The 27,682-nt window shown below is 46.8% G+C and overlaps 2 protein-coding genes across 3 annotated transcripts in view; one reads left to right on the top strand and one right to left on the bottom strand.

The window, feature by feature from the left end:
• Nucleotides 1-3,370, bottom strand: part of LOC143955620 (uncharacterized) — a 231,789-nt gene extending 228,419 nt beyond the window's left edge. For both annotated transcript variants that reach the window (XM_077465716.1, XM_077465718.1), the window contains exon 1: nt 3,321-3,370. The gene's annotated coding sequence lies outside the window, so the exon portion shown is untranslated. The remainder of the gene's footprint in view (nt 1-3,320) is intronic.
• Nucleotides 3,371-7,010: 3,640 nt separating this feature from the next.
• LOC143955677 (uncharacterized) lies at nt 7,011-13,928 on the top strand. The gene is made up of 8 exons (XM_077465786.1): nt 7,011-7,376; nt 8,377-8,516; nt 9,226-9,360; nt 9,449-9,572; nt 9,689-9,786; nt 9,865-10,086; nt 10,243-10,378; nt 12,431-13,928. The coding sequence occupies exons 2-8, from the start codon at nt 8,421-8,423 to the stop codon at nt 13,507-13,509; spliced, it is 1,890 nt and encodes a 629-aa protein (XP_077321912.1). The 5' UTR covers nt 7,011-7,376; nt 8,377-8,420; the 3' UTR covers nt 13,510-13,928.
• Nucleotides 13,929-27,682: the final 13,754 nt, after the last annotated feature.

Below are 27,682 nucleotides of genomic sequence, written 5' to 3'. Positions count from 1 at the left end.
TAAGAGGGGGTCTGAGATCAGCCAATTATGGGGGTGGAAGTGGATAACCCCACCTCTCACTATAAGAGGGGGTCTGAGATAAGCCAATAATGGACAAGGAGGTGGATAACTCCACCCCTTACTATAAAAGGGTCCTGAGATCAGCCAATAATGGGGAGGAGGTGGAAAACCTCGTCCTCTCACTATAAGAGGGGGTCTGAGATAAGCCAATAATGGAGGAGGTGGACAGCCCCACGTCTAACTATAAGAGAGAGTCTGAGATCAGCCAATAATGGAGGAGTAGGTGAATAACCCCGTTACTACTGTAAGTCAGAAATTTTGATACAGCTGAATCTCCTAATGACGAAAATTTCATCCAAATTTTGTTTTGGAACAAAAGGAACTGCACATGTCTAAGAGGTCTACTCTCCTAGCAGCGGGTAGGCCGGCCCCTTCAAATGGAACATACAACATACAACAACTTGAGAGTTCCAAGTCTCATGACAAGCCGTGCCCGTGCCCCAATGGAACCACACTAATTAAGTCGCTCCCGACTGAGAAAAAAAAGGTTCCTGCTCTACTTCGGGGCTACTCCAACATGACTTGCATTGACTGCTGAAAAAGAAGTCGCAAGCAAGCAAGTCACACAGGGATTTCGGCTTCGAAAGCCGCGGCAGTGTGAACCGGGGCCGATAGACCAAGACTGGATGGATATTTAGTCAAAAACACCTAAAAGCTTGAAAAACATACCTGCCCTTGAATATTCATATACAACGCTTGTCCATTAGTGCTTCACCCTGGCCAATGTAAAAAAAAAAAAAAAAAGTATACCCACTTACCCGCCAATTTCTTTTGGGGATGCACCCAGGTAGACACCATGGCACACACAGTGATCTTGCCCTCAAGAGAATAGACTCTATTCCAGGTATGAGTGTATACCCTAGTTAATATCTGCTCTAATGCAATCTAGTTCAAAGCCCATTGGAAGCCTTACTACGTATATATAAGCCTACACATAACGTGGCCAAACACCAACCAACTCTGATTACTCGTATCTTATGGCTACTGAGAAAACCATAGCGAGATCGTGGAACTGTCCTACTCTCAACTTTAACAAAGTAAAATGTGGAGTTGCCAGTGCAATGGTACTTGAAAAACCTAATTACAATATTAAATGATACTTATAATAAATTCCTGAAGATATGGCAACCTTGGGTGACCTACGGTGGTCCATAAAGCTTTGACGTACTACTTTGGATCTCTTAACCTCACTGATGGACTAGCCACTAGCCCTACCCCTTTGTCTCTACTTGTCTTTTTCACAACCCCCCCCCCCCCATCCATATTTATCCTTTATTTATCCCACACCCTGGAATTTAGGCGTTACATCCATGTCCAAATCTTGGTGACACATCTGTGTTAGCAGAACTACTCAGAGGCCAGACCACTTGCCCGTCCTCACCTTTAAAGCCCAACTTGCACCATCTACTCCTACTTGTACAGATTGCAGGATCAAGACCCCACTACACCATCCCCCTGGTCCGTCATGGTATGGCTTATAGGCTACGGCTCAGATAATTGGACTGTGCACCTGGGGCCCACGAGACATGGGGGCTCGGGTCATTCGACAGGTGTTCCATTTGAAGGGGCCGGCCTACCCGCTGCTAGGAGAGTAGACCTCTTAGACAAGTGCAGTTCCTTTTGTTTCCGAAACGAAATTTGGATGAAATTTTTGTCATTATGAGATTCAGCTGTATCAAAATTTCTGACTTACAGTAGTAACGGGGTTATTCACCTACTCCTCCATTATTGGCTGGTCTCAGACCCTCTCTTATAGATAGACGTGGGGCTGTCCACCTCCTCCATTATTGGCTTATCTCAGACCCCCTCTTATAGTGAGAGGACAAGGTTATCCCCCTCCTCCCCATTATTGGCTGATCTCAGACCCCTTTTATAGTAAGGGGTGAGGTTATCCACCTCCTTGTCCATTATTGGCTTATCTCAGACCCCCTCTTATAGTGAGAGGTGGGGTTATCCACTTTCTCCCCCATTATTGGCTGATCTCAGACCCCTTTTATAGTTAAGGGGTGGAGTTATCCACCTCCTTGCCCATTATTGGCTTATCTCAGACCCCCTCTTATAGTGAGAGGTGGGGTTATCCACTTCCACCCTCATAATTGGCTGATCTCAGACCCCCTCTTATAGTGAGAGGTCGAGGTTATCCCCCTCCTCCCCATTATTGGCTGATCTCAGACCCCTTTTATAGTAAGGGGTGGGGTTATCCACCTCCTTGGCCATTATTGGCTTATCTCAGACCCCCTCTTATAGTGAGAGGTGGGGGATTCCATCTCCTCCCCATTATTGGCTGATCTCAGACCCCTTTTATAGTAAGGGGTGGGGTTATCCACCTCCTTGCCCATTATTGGCTTATCTCAGACCCCCTCTTATAGTGAGAGGGCGAGGTTATCCACCTCCTCCCCATTATTGGCTGATCTCAGACCCCTTTTATAGTAAGGGGTGGGGTTATCCACCTCTTTGCCCATTATTGGCTTATCTCAGACCCCCTCTTATGGTGAGAAGACGAGGTTATCCACCTCCTCCCCATTATTGGCTGATCTCAGAACCCTTTTATAGTAAGGGGTGGGGTTATCCACCTCCTTGCCCATTATTGGCTTATCTCAGACCCTCTCTTATAGTGAGAGGCGGGGTTATCCACTTCCTCAACCCATAATTGGCTGATCTCAGACTCCCTTTATAGTGAGAGTACAAGGTTATCCACCTCCTCCCCATTATTGGCTGATCTCAGACCCCTTTTATAGTAAGGGGTGGGGTTATCCACCTCCTTGGCCATTATTGGCTGATCTCAGACCCCCTCTTATAGTCACAGGTGGGGTTATCCTCTTCCTCCGCTCATCGCTGGCTGATCTCAGACCTACTCTTATAGTAAGGGGCAGTTATCCACCTTACCTCCTGCTACTTATTATTGACTGACCAGGGTTACCTATGCAGGCGCAAAGTCAACACAAAAACTAACCAACCACAAATTCAAATCTTGGAGATTGGGGTCAAATATCAGTTCAAACCGAATCCGAATCTCATCCCTCGTCACGAGGGACTGCTAAGGTGAGAAGGTGACACGTCTCTAAAATGAAGGGAAATGTCTAAGCCTCATAAGTGGGGAAATTTTCCGACCCTAAAGGGGTCAATCTACCTTTTCCACACTATATATGTGTGTATCCTCATCTGCTGGAGATAAAAGACGTCACAGTGACTATGGAGAAAGAGGACGGAACATGACGGGGGGGGTTACTGGGTGTAAATAGAAAATAAGATCTTATTACCTCCTCTGCTGTCAATTTCAGAAATGTCTACTCTCCAACTCACCTCTCACCCGGAACTTCCTGTCTGTACCTGACATCACTTCCTCTCTTCCATAGAGACTTCCTGTCTGGCTAGAAGTGAGAAGATCACCACCTTGTGGAGCTCAGAGGAACTGCAGCCCCCCCCGAGAAACGTTTCGTAGTGCGAACACGGCCTTGTCATTCATGCCAAGTGCCACGGAGTGTCCTGGGGTGTTGGCTGCTGTCCCAGCCTGTCCGCATCCCGCAGGTTCCAGGATTCTGTGCAGAGTGGTAGAGAGGTGCTGACTGCAGGAATACTCTCAGGCCGCAGCTTAATGGGCCTCATCCCTCGTCACTATAAATATTTTATTGTTTTCATGTTATACTAAAATGAGTGTATCAAGATTGGCGTTTTTGGCTTGTTATGTACAGCTCCGTACAATAAAACCCCAATATAATTAAATTCATTGCATAGACTTGGCAGTAATATATTTCTACCCCCCTTGGTGGGAGTGGAGATGACCCCATCTATACGGATATACACAGGGGCCGACTGATAACTCATGGGGCCCCCGGGCAATAGGAGATTATGGGGCCCCCAGGCAATCAGAGATTATGGGGCCTAACAGTATACACAAACACACATACAGTATACAATCACACAGTATACACAGATATGTTTCTATTGGCTGAGAAGGTCCTGGAGAGGTGGGGTAGCTATCATCTTGGGATTTTTAGACCGCTTCCTGACGACGCTTAAATGTGAAACGCATAGGAGTTTTGGGAGACATACTATCCCTGAATACAAGCCAGGAACAGGTCGGTCCAGTGGAGGGAGAATATCACCACCTGCGGAACATCATTGGCTTGCCCGATTTTAAACGGTTTTCTCATTGCTGGAAAGGCTTAGCATCGGCCAATAGACACATTGAAATGTGAGTGCATTATGTTTTTATTGATTTTCCATTAAAGTTGAAACGGTTTTACACTATATTGGTTCTATTTCATTTTGTATGAATATACGGACATTGAGGAATTGCTAACGGGAGAAGTGCATTGAGGATTGGTTATCCGTTGAATGATCCGAAGGCTTACTGGTTGGTGACGTCTGATGAGTGGCCATTCTGCTTGGTGACGGTGGCACAGATCTGGTTTTCTTAGTTGACACACGTGGACTTTTTATTAGAAGATGAATGGTGATTAAGACGGCACAGTTGGGGTGGTTGAATTAACCATTGCACAAGAAGGACGTTATTTTTGCAAACACATATGTCGTTATAAAATTATTGTTTTGTGTATAATTTTAGGATACTATGGTGGCACAGTGACCATTTAGCGCACACAGGCACTATTTAATATAAGTTATTTAGAAAGGGGTGGGTGAAGTAGTGAGTGGGAGGCGCAATCCCCTAAGATATATATTGCATAGACTAGGCAGTAATATATTTCTACCTCCCTTGGTGGGAGTGGAGATGACCCCATCTATACGGATATACACAGGGGCCGACTGACAACTCATGGGCCCCCCGGGCAATAGGAGATTATGGGGCCCCCAGACAATCAGAGATTATGGGGCCACACAGTATACACAAATACACACAGTATACAATCACACTAGGGTTGCCACCTGTCCAGGATTCACCCGGACAGTTCGGGTTTGGAATCATGCGTCCGGGTTTCGGACTGCCTGAAACCCGGACACATTATTTAGATTGACTATGGCTTCCCTGCAGCTTCCACCCCCACCCCACCCCACCCCCCAAACACTCCTACCCCTCTGTGTCTGCCCACACTCCAATCCCCGGCGCTGTGCCTCAGAAATGGAAAGTTGGGGCTGGAAATTTGAAGGTGCTGACTGCCAAGGAGTGAGTGAGTGAATACAGTAAGGAAAGCCAGGGTTCTCAGAGCATCCTTTACATCAGAGTTCCCCTTTACACCAGAGGCCACAGTGTTCCCCCTTACATCAGAATCTTCTCCATCCATCAGAGTTCTCAGTGTTCCTTCTTAGATCAGGGTTCCCAGAGCACCCCTTATGACAGAGTCTCCAGAGTTCTCCCTTACATCAGAGTCTTCAGAGTCCCCCCCCCCCCCCTTACAGTGAAAGGGAACTCTGTGAGTTCAGATGTAAAAGAGGAACTCTGCGGACTCTGATGTAAAGGGGAACTCTTGTGATTAACTTCATATGATTAGAAATGTTATTTAATAGTGTTAGGTGTGACCTCAACAAGTCACCTATTTGTCAGGTTATGTTACCGTTTCCCAATTGTTAGTTAGAGTTCTTATCCGAGCAAAGAGACACGGAGATATTCAGTATTTCTGCTCAGAAGTCCGTCGTTAACTCTGACTGTCTCTGACTGACTCTGGCTCTGAGGCTTCTTTATTACATCTTTTATAGACAGAAAAGGGCAAACATCAGCAAATGTAAAAAAACAACATTTTCAAAGAAAAGACAATTCTCCGGGTGTTATCAGCTGATAAGACAATCTTCTGGGCGTAGACTGCTTTTTAGGGCTGATGCGGCCTCTTCTTGATGAGTACGTGACAATAGATGACGAATCCTTATTTTACAGAGAAGGATAGAAAAATACATGTATTTAGTAAGACATACGGTCAACCATTTTTTGTTTAGACACCCCTTAATCCTTACAATAGTAAAATATATGTATAGTTTATACTATTGAAAAAAATTGCTGCGTGGCGCTAAAGTGTTCGGGTTTGACTTAAAGAAAAGGTGGCAACCCTAAATCACACAGTATACACAGATATGTTTCTATTGGCTGAGAAGGTACTGGAGAGGTGGAGCAGCTATCATCTTGGGATTTTTAGACCAAGAGGATGTCGGTAAGGGACATTTCAGAGACAGATGTAAAAAAAAAAAACACAAATTTTTACATACTGTCCCTGGTTTTACTGAGGCTGGCAATCCTGATGGGGCCCCCTAGTGGCATGTGGCCCTCAGGCAGTGCCCGAGTGGCCCAATGGTCAGTTCCACCCCTGGATATACAGTTAGGGTTGCCACCTGTCCAGGATTCACCCGTACAGTTCGGGTTTGGAACCATGCGTCCGGGTTTCAGACTGCCTGAAACCCGGACACATTATTCAGATTGGACTATGGCTTCCCAGCAGGGTTCCCAGCAGGGTTGCTGGCTGCAGTTGTCTAAGCTGAGAGTGACTTTTACATTCTTTCACGCTGCACAAAGCCAGCACTAACAACCCCCCCCAAACACACACACAGACAGGAGAGGAGAGAGGGCTCGATCTGCACCTCCCCCCACCCCCTACCCCTCTGTGTCTGCCCACACTCCAATCCCAGGCACTGTACTTCAGAAAAGGAAAGTGGGGGCTGGAAATTTGAAGTCCAGCAGCCTCAGATACATCTGGATGAGAGGTGCTGATTGCTAAGGGGTGAGTGAGCTCACCATCCATCCCAGTCTCTGACTGAAGTCTCCCCCCTTCTCTCTCCTGCCTCTGAGAGAGTACACTAATGAATATCAGGGTTCTCAGAGCACCCCTTACATCAGATTTCCCCTTTACACCAGTGTTTCCTCTCCATACATCAGAGTTCTCAGTGTTCCTCCTTAAATCAGAGTTCTCCTTATCATCAGAGTCTGCAGAGTCCCCCCTTACAGTGGAAAGAAACTCTATGAGTTCAGATGTAAAAAGGGGAACTCTGCGGACTCTGATGTAAAGGGGGCTCTTGTTATTAATTACATATCATTAGAAATGTTATTTAATAACAAAATATATATACAGTTTATAATATAAAAAATAATAATTGCTGTGCGCCGCTAAAGTGTTTGGGTTTGACTTGAAGAAAAGGTGGCAACCCTATATACAGTACATACACACACAGCACAAGGACGTGTTCACATTACGAGACGTTTCTCTGGGCTGCAGTTCCTCTGCGCTCCACAAGGGGGTGATCTCACGTCTACCCAGACAGGAAGTCTCTATGGAAGACAGGAAGTGATGTCACATACAGAAAGGAAGTTCCGGGTGAAAGGTGATTCGGGAGGAAGTAGAGAGAAGACATTGCTGGAACTGGCAGCTGAGGAGGTAATAAGATATTATTTTCTATTTATTCCAAGTAACCTCCCGTTGTGAAGATATGGGGGTCTGATGACACCCAAACTGAGTTGGGAGAAGGGAAGAATTTGGCTGCTCTCGGTATAATCCTTATTTCGCTAAAATAATACGCAAACCATTCAATGGGACATTCAACCCTACTTGGTAGACTCCACACAGCTGTCGATGGGCAGTAATTAAACGTTCCTTGGTCTCGAATTTTGTGAATGGTTAATTGGACGTTGTGAAAAACCATTAGCAGGATGGCAAAAAAGGCCAAAAAAACTGATAAGCAGAGATGTTAATTAGTTGGTTGTAAAGGGTCAATGGCCATTGTAAAGCACTAAGTGGAGGCTGGGAACAGACACTTTAATACCCTGTTTCCCCTAAAATAAGACCTAGCGTGATTGTCGGTGATGGCTGCAATATAAGCCCTACCACCCAAATAAGCCCTACTCTGTTTCCTCAAAAATAAGCCCTACCCTGAAAAGAAGACCTACAAGGACTTTAACTAGGGCTTATTTGGGGGGGTAGGGCTTTTATTGCAGCTATCACCGACAATCACACTAGGTCTTATTTTAGGGGAAACAGGGTATAGATGTCCTAGAGCCATGTAGGAGTAATACACCTTCGAAATGTGGCTCTCTTGCCTGGTCTGGGAGGTCCATTTCTTCTCCTTAGCAAGGCCCGTTTTCAAAGGTAGGTCATGAGAACTCTTGTTCATAAGATAATTTTATGTTGCATGGTGAAATATGGGTTTTTAGATCATGGTATCTGATATATTTAAAATATGAATACATTTGGAAAACTGTATGTAAGGGAGAGCCAGCTGCTCTTCACCAATGAAACGAAAAAACCTCCACCAAAACTCATATTTCTTTAAAACCTCAAAGACCTCAAAATCTTGGAGCCCTGCCTGAACCCAAAGACCAGAGACTTGTTAGGTACTTTTTTTTTGGTTATACCCATTTATTTCTCTGTTTCTTTTCAGATAATTCTCCATTATCCATCTGCAGAGAAACCTGTATAGATCACATGGCCACATCAATAAGGATGGAGGAGGACCCGAGTCACATGACTGAGAGGATACTAAATCTCACCCTGGAGATCATCTACCTGCTGACCGGAGAGGTGAGGAGGATTCTGGGAGGTCACCTGACATCACTCTTATCTCTATTAATAAAACACAGACCTGACCGGAGAGGTGAGGAGGATTCTGGGAGGTCACATGACATCACTCTTATCTCTATTAATAAAACACAGACCTGACCGGAGAGGTGAGGGGGATTCTGGGAGGTCACATGACATCACTCTAATCTCTATTAATAAAACACAGACCTGACCGGAGAGGTGAGGAGGATTCTGGGAGGTCACATGACATCACTCTTATCTCTATTAATAAAAACACAGACCTGACCGGAGAGGTGAGGAGGATTCTGGGAGGTCACATGACATCACTCTTATCTCTATTAATAAAACACAGACTGGAGAGGTGAGGAGGATTCTGGGAGGTCACATGACATCACTCTTATCTCTATTAATAAAAACACAGACCTGACCAGAGAGGTGAGGAGGATTCTGGGAGGTCACATGACATCACTCGTATCTCTATTAATAAAACACAGACCTGACCGGAGAGGTGAGGAGGATTCTGGGAGGTCACATGACATCACTCGTATCTCTATTAATAAAACACAGACCTGACCGGAGAGGTGAGGAGGATTCTGGGAGGTCACATGACATCACTCTTATCTCTATTAATAAAACACAGACCTGACCGGAGAGGTGAGGAGGAATTCTGGGATTCTAACATGATATTTCTTTTGGTTTCTCAATACAGAGATTTTCTCTTGTGAAGTCCGGTGATCATATGACCATCACAATACCTCCATGTGACTCCCTAAAACCCGAGAGACACAACATGGAGAAGATTCTAGAAGTCACCAAGAAGATGATGGAGCTGCTGACAGGAGAGGTGAGGAGGATTCTGGGAATTCTGGGACATTATCCAGTAACAGACAAGGGATGTGTCTGGATGGTGACTGTATCATTGTGTGTGTCAGGTTCCTATAAGGTGTCAGGATGTCACTGTCTATTTCTCCATGGAGGAGTGGGAGTATTTAGAAGGACACAAGGATCTCTACAAGGACGTCATGATGGACAATCAGCCGCCCCTCACATCACCGGGTAAGAGGAGACTTTATTGTAAAGGAGAGAGCAGTACGGAGGCTCCACCTAGATCCCCCATCATCTGATAAACACATAGAAACAATGTATTCAGTCAGTGTGTGTGTTTCCTACAGATGGATCCAGTAATGGGAACCCACCAGAGAGATGTCCCCGTCCTCTGTATTCCCGGGATTCCACACAGGAAGATCACACCATCCCCCACCATCATCAGGTAGATGAATATTAATTATTGGTAGTTTTGATTTATATACAAGCTTGTTTGTTACAATGAATGTTTTTATATATTCAGAGTGGAAACTTTGGGGATTATAATATTATTGTTAAAGAAGAGTATAAAGAAGAGGATGAGGAGTATGGGGTGATGAAGAAGCTTTCTAACGGACACAAGGATCTCTACAAGGACATTATGATGGAGTCGCCTAATAAGAGAAACCCACCAGAGAGATGTCCCCGTCCTCTGTATTCCTGGGATTCCACACAGGAAGGTCACACCATCCCCCACCATCATCAGGTAGGTGGAGTTGAGGGTCGGGAACATAAAGTGATTGAACACTCTGACATGTGGAGATGATGTGTGGACTCTACAAGATGATATTTTCTATGTGATCTCACATCATAAATACTTCTATGTTACAGATGTTATATTTCTGCCATTCTGTTGGTTTAGGGTGAAGATCTAATTATCATAAAAGTTGAGGGTGAAGTAGAAGAGACGTATGTGAGGGATGATCAGCAATATACGGAGGAGGCTGGAATGATGAGGGCATTCATAGAGGAGGACACTCCTACAGAGATCACCACAGGTGAGCCATAATGTATTCTTCTGTTAGAAATGATGGACCAAATGGCTTACACCTGTGTGTCCTCAAATAGTTGCACTCTGGTAAAGGGGACTAAAGCACCTGGACCAGAAGGCTTACACCCATGTGGGCTGAAAGAGTTGAGCTCTGTTGAAGGTGAATAAAGCGCCTGGACCAGATAGCTTACACCCATGTGTGCTGAAAGAATTTAGCTCTGTTAAAGGTGACTAAAAAACCTGGACCAGATGGCTTACACCCATGTGTCTTCAAAGAGTTGTGCTCTAGTAAAGGTAAATACAGCTCCTGGACCAGGAGGCTTACATCCATGTGTCCTCAAAGAGTTGAGCTCTGTTGAAGGTAAATAAAGTACCTGAACTCGATAGCTTACACCCATGTGTGCTGAAAAAGAGTTGCTCTCTGTTAAAGGGTAATAAAACACTGGAACCAGATGGCTTACATCCATGTGTCCGTTAAGAGTTGTGCCCTGTTGAAGGCGAATAAAGCAGCTGAACCAAATGACTTACATCCATGTGTCCTCAAGCAGTTTAGCTCTGTTAAAGATGAATAAAGCACCTGAACCAGATAGCTTACACCCATGTGTGCTAAAAGAGTTGCACTGTTAAAGATGTATAAAGAACCTGAACCAGATAATTTACACCCATGTGTGCTGAAAGAGTTGCTCTCTGTTAAAGATGTATTAAGAACCTGAACCAGATAGCTTACACCCACGTGTGCTGAAAGAGTTGCTCTCTGTTAAAGATGTATAAAGAATCTGAACCAAATACTTTACACCCATGTGTGCTGAAAGAGTTGCTCTCTGTTAAAGATAAATAAAGCACCTGAACCAGATCGCTTACACCCTTGTGTGCTGAAAGAGTTGCTCTCTGTTAAAGGTTTATAAAACACCTTAACCCGGTGGCTTACATCCATGTATCCTCAAAGAGTTTAGCTCTGTTGAAGATGAATAAAGCACCTGAACCAGATAGCTTACACCCATGTGTGCTGAATGAGTTGCTCTCTGTTAAAGATGAATAAAGCACCTGAACCAGATAGCTTACACCCATGTGTGCTGAAAGAGTTGCTCTCTGTTAAAGATGTATAAAGAACCTGAACCAGATACTTTACACCTATGTGTGCTGAAAGAGTTGCTCTCTGTTAAAGATGAATAAAGCACCTGAACCAGATAGCTTACACCCTTGTGTGCTGAAAGAGTTGCTCTCTGTTAAAGGTTTATAAAACACCTTAACCCGGTGGCTTACATCCATGTATCCTCAAAGAGTTTAGCTCTGTTGAAGATGAATAAAGCACCTGAACCAGATAGCTTACACCCATGTGTGCTGAAAGAGTTGCTCTCTGTTAAAGATGTATAAAGAACCTGAACCAGATACTTTACACCCATGTGTGCTGAAAGAGTTGCTCTCTGTTAAAGATGAATAAAGCACCTGAACCAGATAGCTTACACCCTTGTGTGCTGAAAGAGTTGCTCTCTGTTAAAGGTTTATAAAACACCTTAACCCGATGGCTTACATCCATGTATCCTCAAAGAGTTTAGCTCTGTTGAAGGTGAATAAAGCACCTGAACCAGATCGCTTACACCTATGTGTGCTGAAAGAGTTGCTCTCTGTTAAAGGTTAAAAAAAACACTTGAACCAGATGGCTTACATTCATGTGTCTTCAAAGGGTTGAGCTCTGTTAAAGGTGAATAAAGCACCATTGGAGGAACTTAGCCCAATGCGTTGTTAAGGGTTTTTGTTTTTTTTTAACCTTTGCCTGCATCAACTAGTGGTATAGGGTTCTGAATATGGAGGTTTTCCATTTTTTTTCTTTATTGGTTGAACTCGATGGACTTGTGTCTTTTTTTTTTTTTTTTTTAACCTATGTAAGTATCTGTGAGGAGGTCCAAGGGTGTTATTCAGCAGTAAGAGGGGAAGAGGTTGGTTGGGACATTTTCAGAAAATACCATGTCTGTTCACTCAATTCTACATGAACCAGGTGATATCCTCGTTTTAGGTGAATGAATCCCCCCCCCACAATAATATTTTTATATTTTTCCAGGATACACTATCAAGAAATCCTCAAAGAATCATCTCACTTCACTAAATTATAAATTAGAAGATGAGGATTGTGTGTGGGAAAAGACCATGTCCTCACCGGTGGATGGTGGACTTCACAGTGTGGACAGACCATCAAACTCCTCTGACTTTGAGCAACCTCGTTCTGTGAGGAACGGTGCCGGAATTCAGGGGGGGAATCCATTTTCCTGTTCTGAATGTGGGGAAAGCTTTGGCTCCGAATTAAGTCTTTCTCTACATCAGAGATTCCACAGCGGGGAGAACCTTCATCCCTGTCCCGAGTGCGGGAAATTTTTTCTTCACAAATCTGCACTGCTCAGGCACGAGGGATCTCACAAGGGCGAGAAGCCGCATTCCTGCGACGAGTGCGGGAAGTGCTTTTCGCGGAAGTCCAACCTTTCCGCGCACCAGAGGCTGCACACGGGCGAGGAGCGACATTCCTGTCCCGAGTGCGGGAAATGCTTTCCGCACAAGTCCATCCTGGCTGCCCATCAGAGACTGCACACGGGCGAAGCTCTGCATTCCTGCCCCGAGTGTGGGAAAGGTTTCCTTCATAAATCGCAGCTGATCACACACTGGATGTCTCACACGGGGGAGAAGCCGTATTCCTGTTCGGAGTGCGGCAAAGGCTTTTCGCGCAAGTCCAATTATTCGGCACATCAGAGGTGCCACACCAAGGAGAAGCCGTTTTCCTGCTCCGAGTGCGATAAGTGTTTTGTATATAAAATAGACCTCACTATACATCAGAGGTCCCACACGGGGGAGAAGCCGTATTCCTGCCCCGACTGCGGGAAATGTTTCTTGCGTAAGTCCAATCTCGCCGTGCACCTGAAGTACCACAGGGGCGAAAAGCCGCATTCTTGCTCGGAGTGCGGGAAAAGTTTTCTGTGGAAAGCAGACCTCGAAAGACACACGAGAATCCACACGGGGGAGAAGCCATATTCCTGTCACGAGTGCGGGAAATGTTTTACGCAGAAGACCCATCTTTTTAATCATTACAAATCCCACGTCGCCCTTAAGGCGAAGTTAGCGCCTCAAGTGCGGGAAAAGCCTTCTATATGAATCCATATTTTGCCCGGACATCAGAGATCTCGCACCGGGGGAAGAAGCGCACACCCTCAGAAAACACGTGGCTGAGCCCCCCCCTCCGATCTTTATCATGGAAGAAACACTTTATAAGGGAATCGGAGATCACTAAAGACTTCAACGTTCATAAAGTTCTGCCTACATAGCTCAGAGAGGAGAAAAGAGAACCCATTCCAGTAGATGAGTAGTCTGATCTCCGCAACGTTTCAGCAGAAGCTGGTGACGGGAGACGAGGCTGATATTGCCTCGTCTCCCGAACAGCAAGTGAGATCAGATTATACAGCAAGACTAACTAGTTTCAATGATTGTGCCATCTGCTGGCTGAAAGTGATATATGTCCATTTGTGATGTCACATTTCTTCGGTTTATAGAATAAAATTGGAAATATATCAAAACTGTTTTTGTTTTTTTTTTAAAGATGAAAATACACTATATTACCAAAAGTATTGGGACGCCTGCCTTAACCACTTTCAGCCCCCGGACCATTTTACTGGCCAAAGACCAGACCACTTTTTGCGATTCGGCACTGCGTTCGCTTTAACTGACAATTGCGCGGTCGTGCGACGTGGCTCCCAAACAAAATTGACGTCCTTTTTTTTCCCCACAAATAGAGCTTTCTTTTGGTGGTATTTGATCACCCCTGCGGTTTTTATTTTTTTTGCGCTATAAACAAAAATAAAGCGACAATTTTGAAAAAAACGCATTATTTTTTGTTATAATAAATATCCCCCAAAAATATATAAAAAAAAAAAATGTTTCCCTCAGTTTAGGCCGATACGTATTCTTCTATATATTTTTGGTAAAAAAAAAAATTGCAATAAGCGATTATTGATTGGTTTGCGCAAAAGTTATAGCGTTTACAAAATAGGGGATAGTTTTATGGCATTTTTATTAATAAATATTTTTTATTAGTAATGGCGGTGATCAGCGATTTTTATTGTGACTGCGACATTGTGGGGGACCCATCGGACATTTTTGACACATTTTTGGGACCATTGTCATTTATACAGCAATCACTGCTATATAAATGCAGTGATTCCTGTGTAAATGACACTGGCAGTGAAGGGGTTAACCAGTGGGTGGCAGTGTAGGGGTTAAGTGTTCCTAGGGGCGTGTTACTAACTGTTGGGGGCTGGGCTTTATTTTAGTGAACACTGATCTCTGCTCCAATCACATGGAGCAGAGATCAGCGTCACTAGTTGCTAGGCAGAACGGGGAGATGCTGTTTACAACGGCATTTCCTCATTTAGCCGCCCCGTGAGACGATCGCGGGTATGCCTGCCGTGATCGAGTCCGCGGGACCCGCGACCGGACTCACGAGGGGTCCCGACCGATGGCAGGGGGCGGCAAATTTAAAGGGATGTACAGGTACGACCATTTGCCTGCCCGTGCCATTCTGCTGGCGTACATCGGCATGCGCTGGTCGGGACCCGGTTAACACAGGCATGAACTTTAATGGCATCCCAGTCTTAGTCCGTAGGGTTGAATATTGAGTTGGCTCCGCCCTTTGCAGCTATAACAGCTTCAACTCCTCTGGGAAGGCCGTCCACAAGGTATAGGAGTGTGTCTATGGGAATGTTTGACCATTCTTCCAGAAGAGCATTTTGTGAGGTCAGGCACTGATGTTGGACGAGAAGGCCTGGCTCACAGTTTCCGCTCTAATTTATCCCAAATGTGTTCTATCGGGTTGAGGTCTGTGCAGGTCACTCAAGTTCCTCCACCCCAAAATCACTCATCCATGTCTTTATGGACCTTGCTTTGTGCACTGGAGTGCAGTCATGTTGGAACAGGAAGGGGCCGTCCTCCAAACTGTTCCCACAAAGTTAGAACACATTTTGGTATATTTAATGCTTCCATCGGGTTGAGGTCTGTTCAGGCCAGTCAAGTTCCTCCACCCCAAAATCACTTATCCATGTCTTTATGGACCTTGCTTTGTGCACTGGTCCAAAGCATTTGGTGGAGGGGTGATTATGGTGTGGGGGTTGTTTTTTGGGGGTTGGGTTTGGCTCCTCAGTTCCGGTGAAGGGAACTCCTAAGCATCAGGATACCAAGACATTTTGGACAATTTCATGCTCCCAACTTTGTGGGAACAGTTTGGGGGCGGCCCCTTCCTGTTCCAACATAACTGCTCACCAGTACACAAAGCAAGGTCCATAAAGACACGGATGAGCAGGTTTGGGGTGGAGGAACTTGACTGACCTGCACAGAGTCCTGACCTCAACCTGATAGAACATCTTTGCAGCTATAACAGCTTCAACTCTTCGGGTTGAGGTCTGTGCAGGCCAGTCAAGTTCCTCCAGTTCCTCGCAGTCTCTGTTGTTAAGTCATCCCAAAGGTGTTCTATTGGGTTGAGGTCAGGACTCTGTGAAGGCCAGTTAAGTTCCTCCACCCCAAACCCACTCATCCGTGTCTTTATGGACCTTGCTTTGTGCACTGGTGTGCAGTCATGTTGGAACAGGAAGGGGCCGTCCCCAAACTGTTCCCACAAAGTTGGGAGCATGAAATTGTCCAAAATGTCTTGGTATGCTGACGCCTTAAGAGTTCCCTTCACTGGAACTAAGGGGCCAATTCCAACCCCTGAAAAACAACCCCACACCATAATCCCCCCTCCTCCACCAAAGGATTTGGACCAGTGCACAAAGCAAGGTCCATAAAGACATGGTTGCAGGCCAGTCAAGTTCCTCCAGCCCAAGCTCACTCATCCATGTCTTTATGGACCTTGCTTTGTGCACTGGTCCAAATCCTTTGGTGGGGGGGGGGAATATGGTGTGAGGTCGTTTTTCAGGGGTTGGGCTTGGCCTCTTAGTTCCAGTGAAAGGAATTCTTAAGGCGTCAGCATACCAAGACATTTTGGACAATTTCATGCTCCCAACTTTGTGGGAACAGTTTGGGGGCGACTGCTCACCAGTGCACAAAGTCCATAAAGACATGGATGAGCGAGTTTGCCGTGGAGGAACTTGACTGACCTGTACTAAGTGCTGACCTCAACCCGATAGAACACCTTTGGGATGAATTCGAGTGGAGACTGCGAGCCAGGCCTTCTCGTCCAACATCAATGCCTGACCTCACAAATGCTCTTCTGGAAGAATGGTGAAACGTTCCCATAGACACACTCCTAAACTTTGTGGACGGCCTTCCCAGAAGAGTTGAAGCTGTTATAGCTGCAAAGGGTGGGGGCCAACTCAATATTGAACCCTAGGGACTAAGACTGGGATGCCATGTCCATGTGCGTGGAAAGGCAGGAGTCCCAATACTTTATATATATATATATATATTCATGTAAAGTGATTGATAAAAGCCTTCAAATTTATATTATAAGATGCTACAACAAAATGGCACCCCTCCGCACTCTGTCTCGGCAAGCAGTAAACCTTTCTTTGTTGAAAAAAAAAAAGCACAGATATGTAACCATTCCATTTCCATTGTGTGTTTCACCTATATTAAATATGTTTAATAAACAATACTTTTTTTAAAGTAATTTTCTATTGCAGTGCCCTAAAAGTCCACTTGGGGGATTTTTTGTTGAAAATGACTTCAGCTTGGTCTCCAACCTTTGGGGGAATCCCCCCCCTCGAATGCGTTTTTCACCCTATATAAGGGCTTCATGGTAGAGGCTTCTGAAGCTGAAGGCATTTTTAACAAAGAAAGATTTTCTGCATGCCGAGACAGAGTGCGGACGGGTGCCATTTTTTTCTTGTAGTCTCTGAATGTGCCTGATGAGCCCAGTATTCATCTCATCCAAGGACCTGCAAAGAGTATGGCCATTCGGCTGGGATAACAGATTGGGGACACCGAGCAGTGTAATTTTAATTTAGTTTTGGTCTATGTAACGCCACCCCGCGTATGAAAGGGGTTAAAGTCCTTTTGGACATTCCCTTCCCGAACACCAAGGCAGCTACCGAACACTCCGATCAGCCGAACAAGAAACCCATACAAATAACTCCACTCCCCCCAAGTACGAGACAAGGCTCTGTCTTGAGGGTCAAACAGGAATGAATCTTTATTTTGAGCTCTCACACAAATCTATACAGCAGGATGAAACTACAACCTCTCACCAGAAACCTAATTAACATGAGCTAATTAATCCTTTAGACAGCCTAGGTGACCTTTTAGGACAGACTTCACGTCTCCTAGCTCACCGACTATACAATACACATTATCATACATCTCCTTCATACAATTGCAGGGTTAATTAGCACACTGGATGAAAAGACTCTTTAGAAGCTGTGACAAGTCATACCAGACTAATTTACATTATAGCAGACACAAGTGGCTGGAACTGACATCAGCATCTCCTAAGCCAGTGATGGCGAACCTTGGCACCCCAGATGTTTTGGAACTACATTTCCCATGATGCTCATGCACTCTGAAGTGTAGTTGAGCATCATGGGAAATGTAGTTCCAAAACATCTGGGGTGCCAAGGTTCGCCATCACTGTCCTAAGCCCTTGTACACACGGTCGGAGAATCCGTCGGAATGTGTCCTATCAGACCGCGTTGTCGGATAATCCGACTGTGTGTGGTCTGCATCGGACTGATTCCGTCGGAACCAATTTTCCAACTTGTTGGAAATATTTCCCGACCAACTGGTTCGATCGGACATACTCCGATCATGTGTAGAGAATTTTGATCGGACCAAGTGCCACGCATGCTCAGATCAAATTCCTACATCAAAGCTATTGGCTACTAGCCTGAACGTAGTCCCATCGTATCGAAATGACGTCATCACGTTCTGAATGATCGGATTTTTCGACAACTTAGTCCGACCGTGTGTATGCAACAGTTTCGGAAAAGATCTGACGGACAAAATCCGACGGATTTGGTTGTCGAAATCTCCGACCGTGTGTACAGGGGCTAACAGCATTTGTCCCAGCATTATGAATCGGCCACTATTTCTAATATGGCAGATACAGGGTTCATTATTTTCTCAGTCACCCTGCGCCCAAAAGTGACTCCCGTCACAGTCTACTTTGTATTAATGGATGTTTTAATTTCTAACCAAATACGGCACGTAGGTTTTAATTGTATTATTTTCTATACTTGTCCCTTTAGTGTTTTTTGGTTTCCGACGCATAGTTGTTGAAGGAGCCAAAACTCTCCCTCCTTATGAATGATCAGGATATCTTTATTATACTCCTTGTTATAAGTCCATCAGTTCCTAGCCCCGTATATCATTCCACCCGTAATTCCTCCTCCGCACTATCACAGTCTTTATCCACAAGATACCTTCAGATCACATTTGACGTTAGAGAAACACACCTCCATCTTTTGAACGTACTGTGTCCCTCTCAACAAGAGGATCGGCATGAATACAAACAGCCCAGTCTTGTGAGGAGTCAAGCCGTGTTTCTGGGACTCCAACCACAAGATCATCTTTCTTCCTTACTTTCACATTACATCTAACATTAAAGAAAAGCCCCCTCCATCTTTTCTACGTCCCGTGTCCCTCTAAACAAGAGGATCGGAATGAATGCAAACAGCCCAGTCTTGTGAGGAGCCAATGATAAGTCCATCAGTTCCTAGCCCCGTATATCATTCCACCCGTAATTCCTCCTCTGCACCATCACAGTCTTTATCCACAAGATACCTTCACATCTGACGTTAGAGAAACACACCTCCATCTTTTGAACGTACTGTGTCCCTCTCAACAAAAGTAGCAACCAGCCCAGTCCTGTGAGGGGTCAAGCAGTGTTTCCGCAACGCCAGTAAAATCACATTATTTCCATTTTCAAGCATCGACAACCGGTTTGCCGGGCTTTTTGGATTTGGCACTATTAAGTTACGTCATTTTTATTGCTTTGTATGTTTCTTTGCTGTATTCTATATTTATTTGTATCTTAAGGATCTCCTCATCAACTCCCATCTCGCTTTTCATCTCTCATTTCACCCTCATCTAATGTCTGATTCTCATCTATTGCCCTACCATGTAACCCATTTTTAAATGCTCATTCCAGAAATCTCTTAACTTCCTTTTAATAGGGCTCACACTATATAAATTTTGCATAGAGATTATACCTCAAGGAAAGCTCAGCATTGCGACCATGAGAACCCATATCCTTTTTTTTTCCCTACACCAAGCCATAACCTGTGCATTGAGGCTCTGTACCGGGGCGTAGATAAGGTGGGAGAAAAGGGGGTCCAAAACTCCCCAGAAAGTCTTCCGTGTAGTAGTTTGGCGCTAATGCTAAAAATTCAGACTTGGCCAGCCAAGCAACTGTCAGATGCAGACCAAGAGGCAGTGAGGTTTGTGAAGAGAGAGGGAGCTTTGCAGTCATCGGGGTCAAACCCTAAATTTTGCATATAGATTATGCCTCAAGGAAAGCTCAGCATTGCGACCATGAGAACCCAAATCCCTTTTCCCTACACCAAGTCATAACCTGCGCATTTACCTTTGTGCAGGGGCGTAGATAATGGGGGAATAAAGGGGTCCAAAACCTCCCAAGGAAGTCTAGAGTGTAGAAGTTTGGTGCTAGTGATAAAAAAATCTGACTTGGCATGTCCGTCAACTGTCAGATGCTCAGCAAGAGGGGATGAGCCTTGTGAAGAAGGAGGCAGCCACCCCACCAAACTGCGCCAGCACCCCTCCTCCCAGTTCTCACCAACCAACATGCCTGCAGCTCCTCTTCACTCCAACCCACCACTCCCATACACCCCATTCTCTAACCATTCAGTAACACTGCGCCCCCCTCCCCCCATTTTCTTAGTACCCACCATGCAAAAAATTGTGCCTGCAACCCACATCTATCAGCACCCACTGCACCTGCACCCTCCCATGTCTCAGCACCGACTGCACCACCTTCAAGCCTCTTCTTTCAGCAACCAACACATGTGCAAACTCCCTTCTCTCAGCACCCATCACACTTGCCCCCCCTTCTCTTATCACCTATTGCACCTGCACCCCCTTTTCTATGCACCCCCTTCTCTCAGCACTCATAGCACCTGCACCCCCTTTTCTATTCACCCATAGCACCTGCACCCCCTTCTCTCAGCACTCATAGCACCTGCACCCCCCTTCTCTATTCACCCATCGCACCTGCACCCCATTTCTCTCAGCACCCATCGCACTTGCCCCCCTTCTCTCATCACCTTTTCCACCTGCACCCCCTTCTCTCAGCACCCATCGCACCTGCACCCCCCTTCTCTCATCCACCATCGCACCTGCACCCCCCTCCCCTTCTCCCATTAACAAGTAAACTTGCACCCTCTCTTTTCTCAGCATCCACCACACTTGTACCTCATCCTTTTACCAACCACCACCCCTGCACCCCCCCTTCTCTCAGCACCTACCTCACCTGCACCCCCTACTTTTTGCATTTACCAACCACCATACCCGGACCCTTCCTTTCTCTTGGAACGCACTGCATCTGCACCCTATTCTCTCAGCATCCACCAAACTTGCACCTCATTCTTTTACCAACCACCACTCTTGCACCCCCTTCTCTCAGCACCCACCTCACCTGCACCCCCTACTTTTTGCACCCCCCCTGCATTGCCTGTTACCAACCACCATACCTGGACCCTCCTTTCTCTTGGCACCCAGTGCATCTGCACCCTCTTCTCTCACTACCCTTCACACCTCCACCCTCCCTTCCCACAACCCACTGCACCTACATGCTTAATTCTCTCAGCACAAACTGCACCTGCATCCTCCTTTCCCTTACCACCCACATGCATTCACCCAATGTTTTCTCTCTACCCACTTGCAACCTCCCTTTTCATCACCATCTATGTGCCTGCACCCCAGTCCCCATATCATCACCGATTGCACCCACACTCCTTCTCTATCTCTCAACAACCATATTGCTTTCACACCCTCCCCGTATCTCTGCACCCACCCTGCCTACAACCTCTCCTGTTCTAGTACCCATTGTGCCTGCAGCTCTTCTTTACTCTGTACCCCTTGTACCTACAGTAACCCCTTTTTCACCACCTATTGTTCTTGCAGCCCGTCTTATCTTAGCGCCCATAGCACCTACAACCTCCTTTTCCTCAGCATCAGTGCATTAGCGCCCTTTCGTTTCTGAGCACCCATCATGCATGCAGCCCCCCTTTTCTGAGCACCCATCATGCATGCAGCCCCCCTTTTCTGAGCACCCATCATGCATGCAGCCCCCCTTTTCTGAGCACCCATCATGCATGCAGCCCCCTTTTATCAGCACCCATCATGCATGCAGCTCCCCTTTAATCAGCACCCATCATGCATGCAGCCCCCTTTTCTCAGTACCAGTTGCAATGACAGATCCCCTTTTTTCACTAGCCATCATGCCTCATTTGTCTAAGCACCCAACGTACCTGCACTGCCCTTCTCTCACCCCCCACCATGCCTGCACCCCACCTTCCTTCACCACCGACTTTTTCTGCACTCCTCCCTCCACCACTGCATATGTTTCCTGCCTCTTACCACCGCACCTGTGCGTGCTTCCTCCCGATCTTACCTGCAAAATGCTCCTGTCTCACCACTGTGCCTGTGCATGGCCCCACGCTGTCAGATTCTCATGTACCTGACTGATGAGCCTGATGAGTGCAGAGGAAGGTCTCCCTTACGTATCTGACTCGCGACCCCTGGTAGAGCAGACAGGAGGCATGGGAGTGCAGAGTGGTATGAGAGCCTGGCGGGTTAGTTGCTGGAAAGGCGGCTCTGGGGTCCCAGAATGCTGTAGAGGTGACCAATCGGATAGCAGACAGGCTGGAAGCAGGAGCACCCGATAGCCACACCCAGAAGTTGGATCAAACAGTCTGTACACAGTTCAGGGGTTAGGGGATTCCAAAGGAAGCAGGCAAGGCTGGTTAATGCACAGACAGGTGATGCTGGAGCAGGAGCAGGGCAGACAAGTCAAATCACAGGCCGGGTCAACAACAGGTGGGCAGCGAGGTATCAGAGGAGCAGGCAGGTTCAAAGTCAGAGGAAGGCCGGGGTCAGGTGCAGGCGGAGAGCAGGGAGAGCCCAAAGGTCAAGCCGGGTCCTTCAGGAGATCAAACCCACAAAGGCAGGGAAACAGGAGCAGGGGTCACAGGGAGCTGCAGATCAGACAGCACCGACTTTGTGTGCGTCCCCAGTTTAAGTAGGCCATTTGGCGCCAAGTGCTGTGCACGCGCATGCACCAACGCCCACCGGCGCGCACAAGTGTCGTGCACGCGCATGCACCAACGCGCACCGGCGCGCAGAGCGGCCAACGCTGGGTCTTCTACCGGGAGTTTCATGACACACGCCTGCATGCTTCCTCCCTAGCTCTCACCGAGACACCGTAAAACAGCCCCCCCCTCTGTTCACACCATGGTGCCTGCACACGGCTCCCTTGCTCTCACCACCACACCTGCATTACCAACCCCAAAGTGCCTTCAGGCCTATCTCTCCCCAACTGATTTCAATACGCCATCCCACCCCTGCATTCTACACACTCAACCTGCAGGTCCCTTTTCTTCACCATGCCTGTATCCTCTACTCTCACTACTACAACTGCATTACCAACACCAAAGTGCCAGAAAACCCATCTAGCTGACCCCGATACACCATCCCTCCCCTGCATTCCAAACACCACACCTGCAGGCCCCTCATCCCCAACCATGCCTACACCCTCCCTATTCCCTTTCCTCCTCAACCGACCACAATCCTTCACCCCCATCCCTGTTTTTTCAACACCGCACCTACAGGTCCCCCTTCGCCACCCTCTAAAACCATCTGCTCCTATTGCCAAGCCTGTTCTCTCAATCCATGCTTTCACCAAGCATAACACCCCTTCAACTTTCACCAACATGTCTGCACAACCATCTCTACTACAACCTCACCCTCAGACCCATCTCTCCCCCCAAAATTGTACAAAGCACCCCCCCCCTTCCCCACTTAATGCTGTATGACCACCAAACCCCATTCTTTCCCAGCTGCGACCTCCTCCACCAGTGTACCTGTGCACGTTCCTCCTCCACGGTCACCCCATACCTGCAGGTAATGAAAAGAGTTTCTGATGAAGAAAACCATAGGAGGTGTGCCGCATCCCAATTGTATCAAAGAAGAAATGCACCCCTTAGGGTGGGACTTTAAGGGCACTACCACATAGACAAAAAGCAGTAGTAAAGTATTATTAAACATTTATTAGGAAACATATATTAAATATTGCACATAGCCGTGGCTACAGTGTATACAAAAATGCAATGAAAGATACAACTTCCTGAGTCCGACGCGTTTCGGAGAGGAATGCGGTCTCCTTCATCAGGATGCAGTGTATACAAAAATGCAATGAAAGATACAACTTCCTGAGCCCGACGTGTTTCGGAGATGAATGCTGTCTCCTTCATCAGGGAATTTGACAGAAAATATAGTATCTATAAAATTTGAACGCAAAATGATCAACAACGGTTTAACCCTTCCAAATAATGCTGAATAGTCATACACAGAACACTAAGGGTATTGGTAACTTACATCATAGTCATTTGCATGTACATAAAAGTATCCACATTTGTTTAACCGCTTGCCGCTCGCCGGCTGTCATATGACGGCCGGGCGGCGCGGCTCTCGTTCTGGGAAGGTGTCATATGACTTCCGTCACGGAGACACCGCTCGCCATTGAGGGGGGTGACCAGCCATTGGGTATGGCTTTTTACCATGTGGTCGGCCGTGATAAAGTCACGGCAGGTCACAGGTGGTACCGTCCCACTTTGCGCAGCGCATGCGCGCGATCTCGAGCGCGCTGCGAATGCACGTTGGTGGCGGCGTGTTCCCAGGAACACTGCTCGTCTCCGACACTGATAAACAGCCATTGGCCGGCGGCTGTTTGCGATGTGATCGGCTGTGATCCTTTCACAGCCGATCACTCTAAATGTCAACAAACCGTGGTAACGAGATGACATCTCGTTACCGCTTACAGTGTACTCCAACCACACTGATTGCTCCCCCTCAATAAAGAGGAACTGTCACCGCCATCAAAGTACCTGTCACAGTCCATATGAGTACCCGAGTACCTGTCACCCCTCTTCAGAGTACACGAATACCAGTCACCAGCCCATCATAGTACCTATCTGTAGCCCATCAGAGTACCTGAGTACCTGTCACCAGCCCATCAGAGTACCCGAGTACCTGTCACCAGCCCATCAGAGTACCCGAGTACCTCTCACCAGCCCATCAGAGTACCCGAGTACCTCTCACCAGCCCATCAGAGTACCCGAGTACCTGTCACCAGCCCATCAGAGTACCCAAGTACCTCTCACCAGCCCATCAGAGTAGCTGAGTACCTGTCACCAGGCCATCGGAGTACCCGAGTACCTCTCACCAGCCCATCAGAGTAGCCGAGTACCTGTCACCAGCCCATCAGAGTACCCGAGTACCTCTCACCAGACCATCAGAGTACCCGAGTACCTCTCACCAGTCCATCAGAGTACCCGAGTACCTGTCACCAGCCCATCAGAGTACCCGAGTACCTGTCACCAGCCCATCAGAGTACCCGAGTACCTCTCACCAGACCATCAGAGTACCCGAGTACCTCTCACCAGTCCATCAGAGTACCCGAGTACCTGTCACCAGCCCATCAGAGTACCACCAGCCCATCAGAGTACCCAAGTACCTCTCACCAGCCCATCAGAGTACCCGAGTACCTGTCACCAGCCCATCAGAGAACCCGAGTACCTCTCACCAGCCCATCAGAGTAGCTGATTACCTGTCACCAGGCCATCGGAGTACCCGAGTACCTCTCACCAGCCCATCAGAGTACCCAAGTACCTCTCACCAGTCCAACAGAGTACCCGAGTACCGGTCACCAGCCCATCAGAGTACCCGAGTACCTGTCACCAGCCCATCATAGTACCTATCTGTAGCCCATCAGAGTAGCTAAGTACCTGTCAGCAGCCCATCAGAGTACCCGGGTACCTGTCACCAGCCCATCAGAGTACCCGAGTACCTGTCAACCCTAGGTAAGCCCGCGTTATCTGCCAGGGTGACCTGCTTGTATACCTATCCTGCTGGTCGGTGGGAGCCCCTCTACTGCTAAAGCTAATGGTCTCCAAGCCTGACTACTGACCATTCCACCTGTCTTCTAATGACTAGCCTGTGTGCATGTGTCAACATTAAAATAAGCAGTTTCTCTAAATGGCGTGCTTGAGGGAATGCCTCAAAACCAGTACCACAGACAATGTAATCAAAATCTATTAGAACATATATACAGGGCAGCACAGTGGTTCAGTGGTCAGCACTTCAGCCTAGAAGCACTGAGGTCGCTGGTTTAAATCCCAACCAAAACAATACCTGCCTGGAGTTCTCCCATGTTCTAAATGGGTTTCCTCCAGTTTTCTCCCACGCTCCAAAAGACATGCTGGGAGGTTAATTGCCTCCTGTCTAAATTGTCCCTAGTATGTGTGCTGAATGTGAATTAGGGACCTTACTCTGTAAGCTCCTTGAGGACAGGGACTGATTTGAATGTACAATATATAGTATATGTGAAGCATAGTTCCCGACTGTCCCTGCCCATCAGAGTACCCAAGTACCTGTCACCAGGCCATCAGAGTACCCAAGTACCTGTCACCAGGCCATCAGAGTACCCAAGTACCTGTCACCAGGCCATCAGAGTACCCAAGTACCTGTCACCAGTCCATCAGAGTACCCGAGTACCTCTCACCAGCCCATCAGAGTAGCTGAGTAGCTGTCACCAGGCCATCGGAGTACCCGAGTACCTCTCACCAGCCCATCAGAGTACCCAAGTACCTCTCACCAGCCCATCAGAGTACCCGAGTACCTGTCACCAGCCCATCATAGTACCTATCTGTAGCCCATCAGAGTAGCTGAGTACCTGTCAGCAGCCCATCAGAGTACCCGAGTACCTCTCACCAGTCCATCAGAGTACCCGAGTACCTGTCACCAGCCCATCAGAGTACCCGAGTACCTCTCACCAGCCCATCAGAGTACCCAAGTACCTGTCACTAGGCCATCAGAGTACCCGAGTACCTGTCACCAGGCCATCAGAGTACCCAAGTACCTGTCACCAGGCCATCAGAGTACCCAAATACCTGTCACCAGCCCATCAGAGTACCCGAGTACCTGTCACCAGCCCATCAGAGTACCCGAGTACCTGTCAACCCTAGGTAAGCCCGCGTTATCTGCCAGGGTGACCTGCTTGTATACCTATCCTGCTGGTTGGTGGGAGCCCCTCTATTGCTAAAGCTAATGGTCTCCAAGCCTGACTACTGACCATTCCACCCGTCTTCTAATGACTAGCCTGTGTGCATGTGTCAACATTAAAATAAGCAGTTTCTCTAAATGGCGTGCTTGAGGGAATGCCTCAAAACCAGTACCAGAGACAATGTAACCAAAATCCATTAGAACATATATACAGGGCAGCACAGTGGTTCAGTGGTCAGCACTTCAGCCTAGAAGCACTGAGGTCACTGGTTCAAATCCCAACCAAAACAATACCTGCCTGGAGTTTTCCCATGTTCTAAATGGGTTTCCTCCAGTTTTCTCCCACGCTCCAAAAGACATGCTGGGAGGTTAATTGCCTCCTGTCTAAATTGTCCCCAGTATGTGTGCTGAATGTGAATTAGGGACCTTACTCTGTAAGCTCCTTGAGGACAGGGACTGATTTGAATGTACAATATATAGTATATGTGAAGCATAGTTCCCGACTGTCCCTGATTTGGAGCAATGTCCCTCTTTCCCCCTCATTGTGGTCTGATCTATATAGTTGTATATAAAATTAACTTTTTATCTTTCAAAAAGTCTTTCCCAGTCCTAAACCTTTGATCCAACTTCCAAATTGCGGCATTTGTAAATTTAAAAAGCCAATATAAAGGAATAGTATTGGTAAAAATAAAGCCTTTTTTTTTGGTTAATTCTCCTTTAAGGGGGTGTGGCAGGGGGCGTGCCCTTTGCCTCCATACGTTTGCTAGTAGGTGTCCCTCATTCCCATCTCAAAATGTTGGGAGGTATGGTGAAGCACTGTGTAAATTGACGGGCACTATATACTGTAAGTAGCTGTAATAAAATGAAAAATAAAAAAATAAAGTTAAAGCTCTCAACTGCGTACATATTGCCAAACAGGGGCAAAACAAGCTTATGATCTTCCTTTCAGTATCACACTGTATTGTGTACACAGTATAACAACACACCTCCCAACATTTTGAGATGGGAATGAGGGACACCTACTAGCAAACGTATGCAGGCATAGGAC

Source organism: Lithobates pipiens, unplaced genomic scaffold, assembly GCF_037356315.1.
Source record: "Lithobates pipiens isolate NorthernLeopardFrog02 unplaced genomic scaffold, aLitPip1_a1.2 Scaffold_35, whole genome shotgun sequence".
Taxonomy (NCBI): Eukaryota; Metazoa; Chordata; class Amphibia; order Anura; family Ranidae; genus Lithobates; species Lithobates pipiens.
Note: the sequence above shows the minus strand (reverse complement) of the source record. Positions and strands in the feature narration are given on the sequence as shown.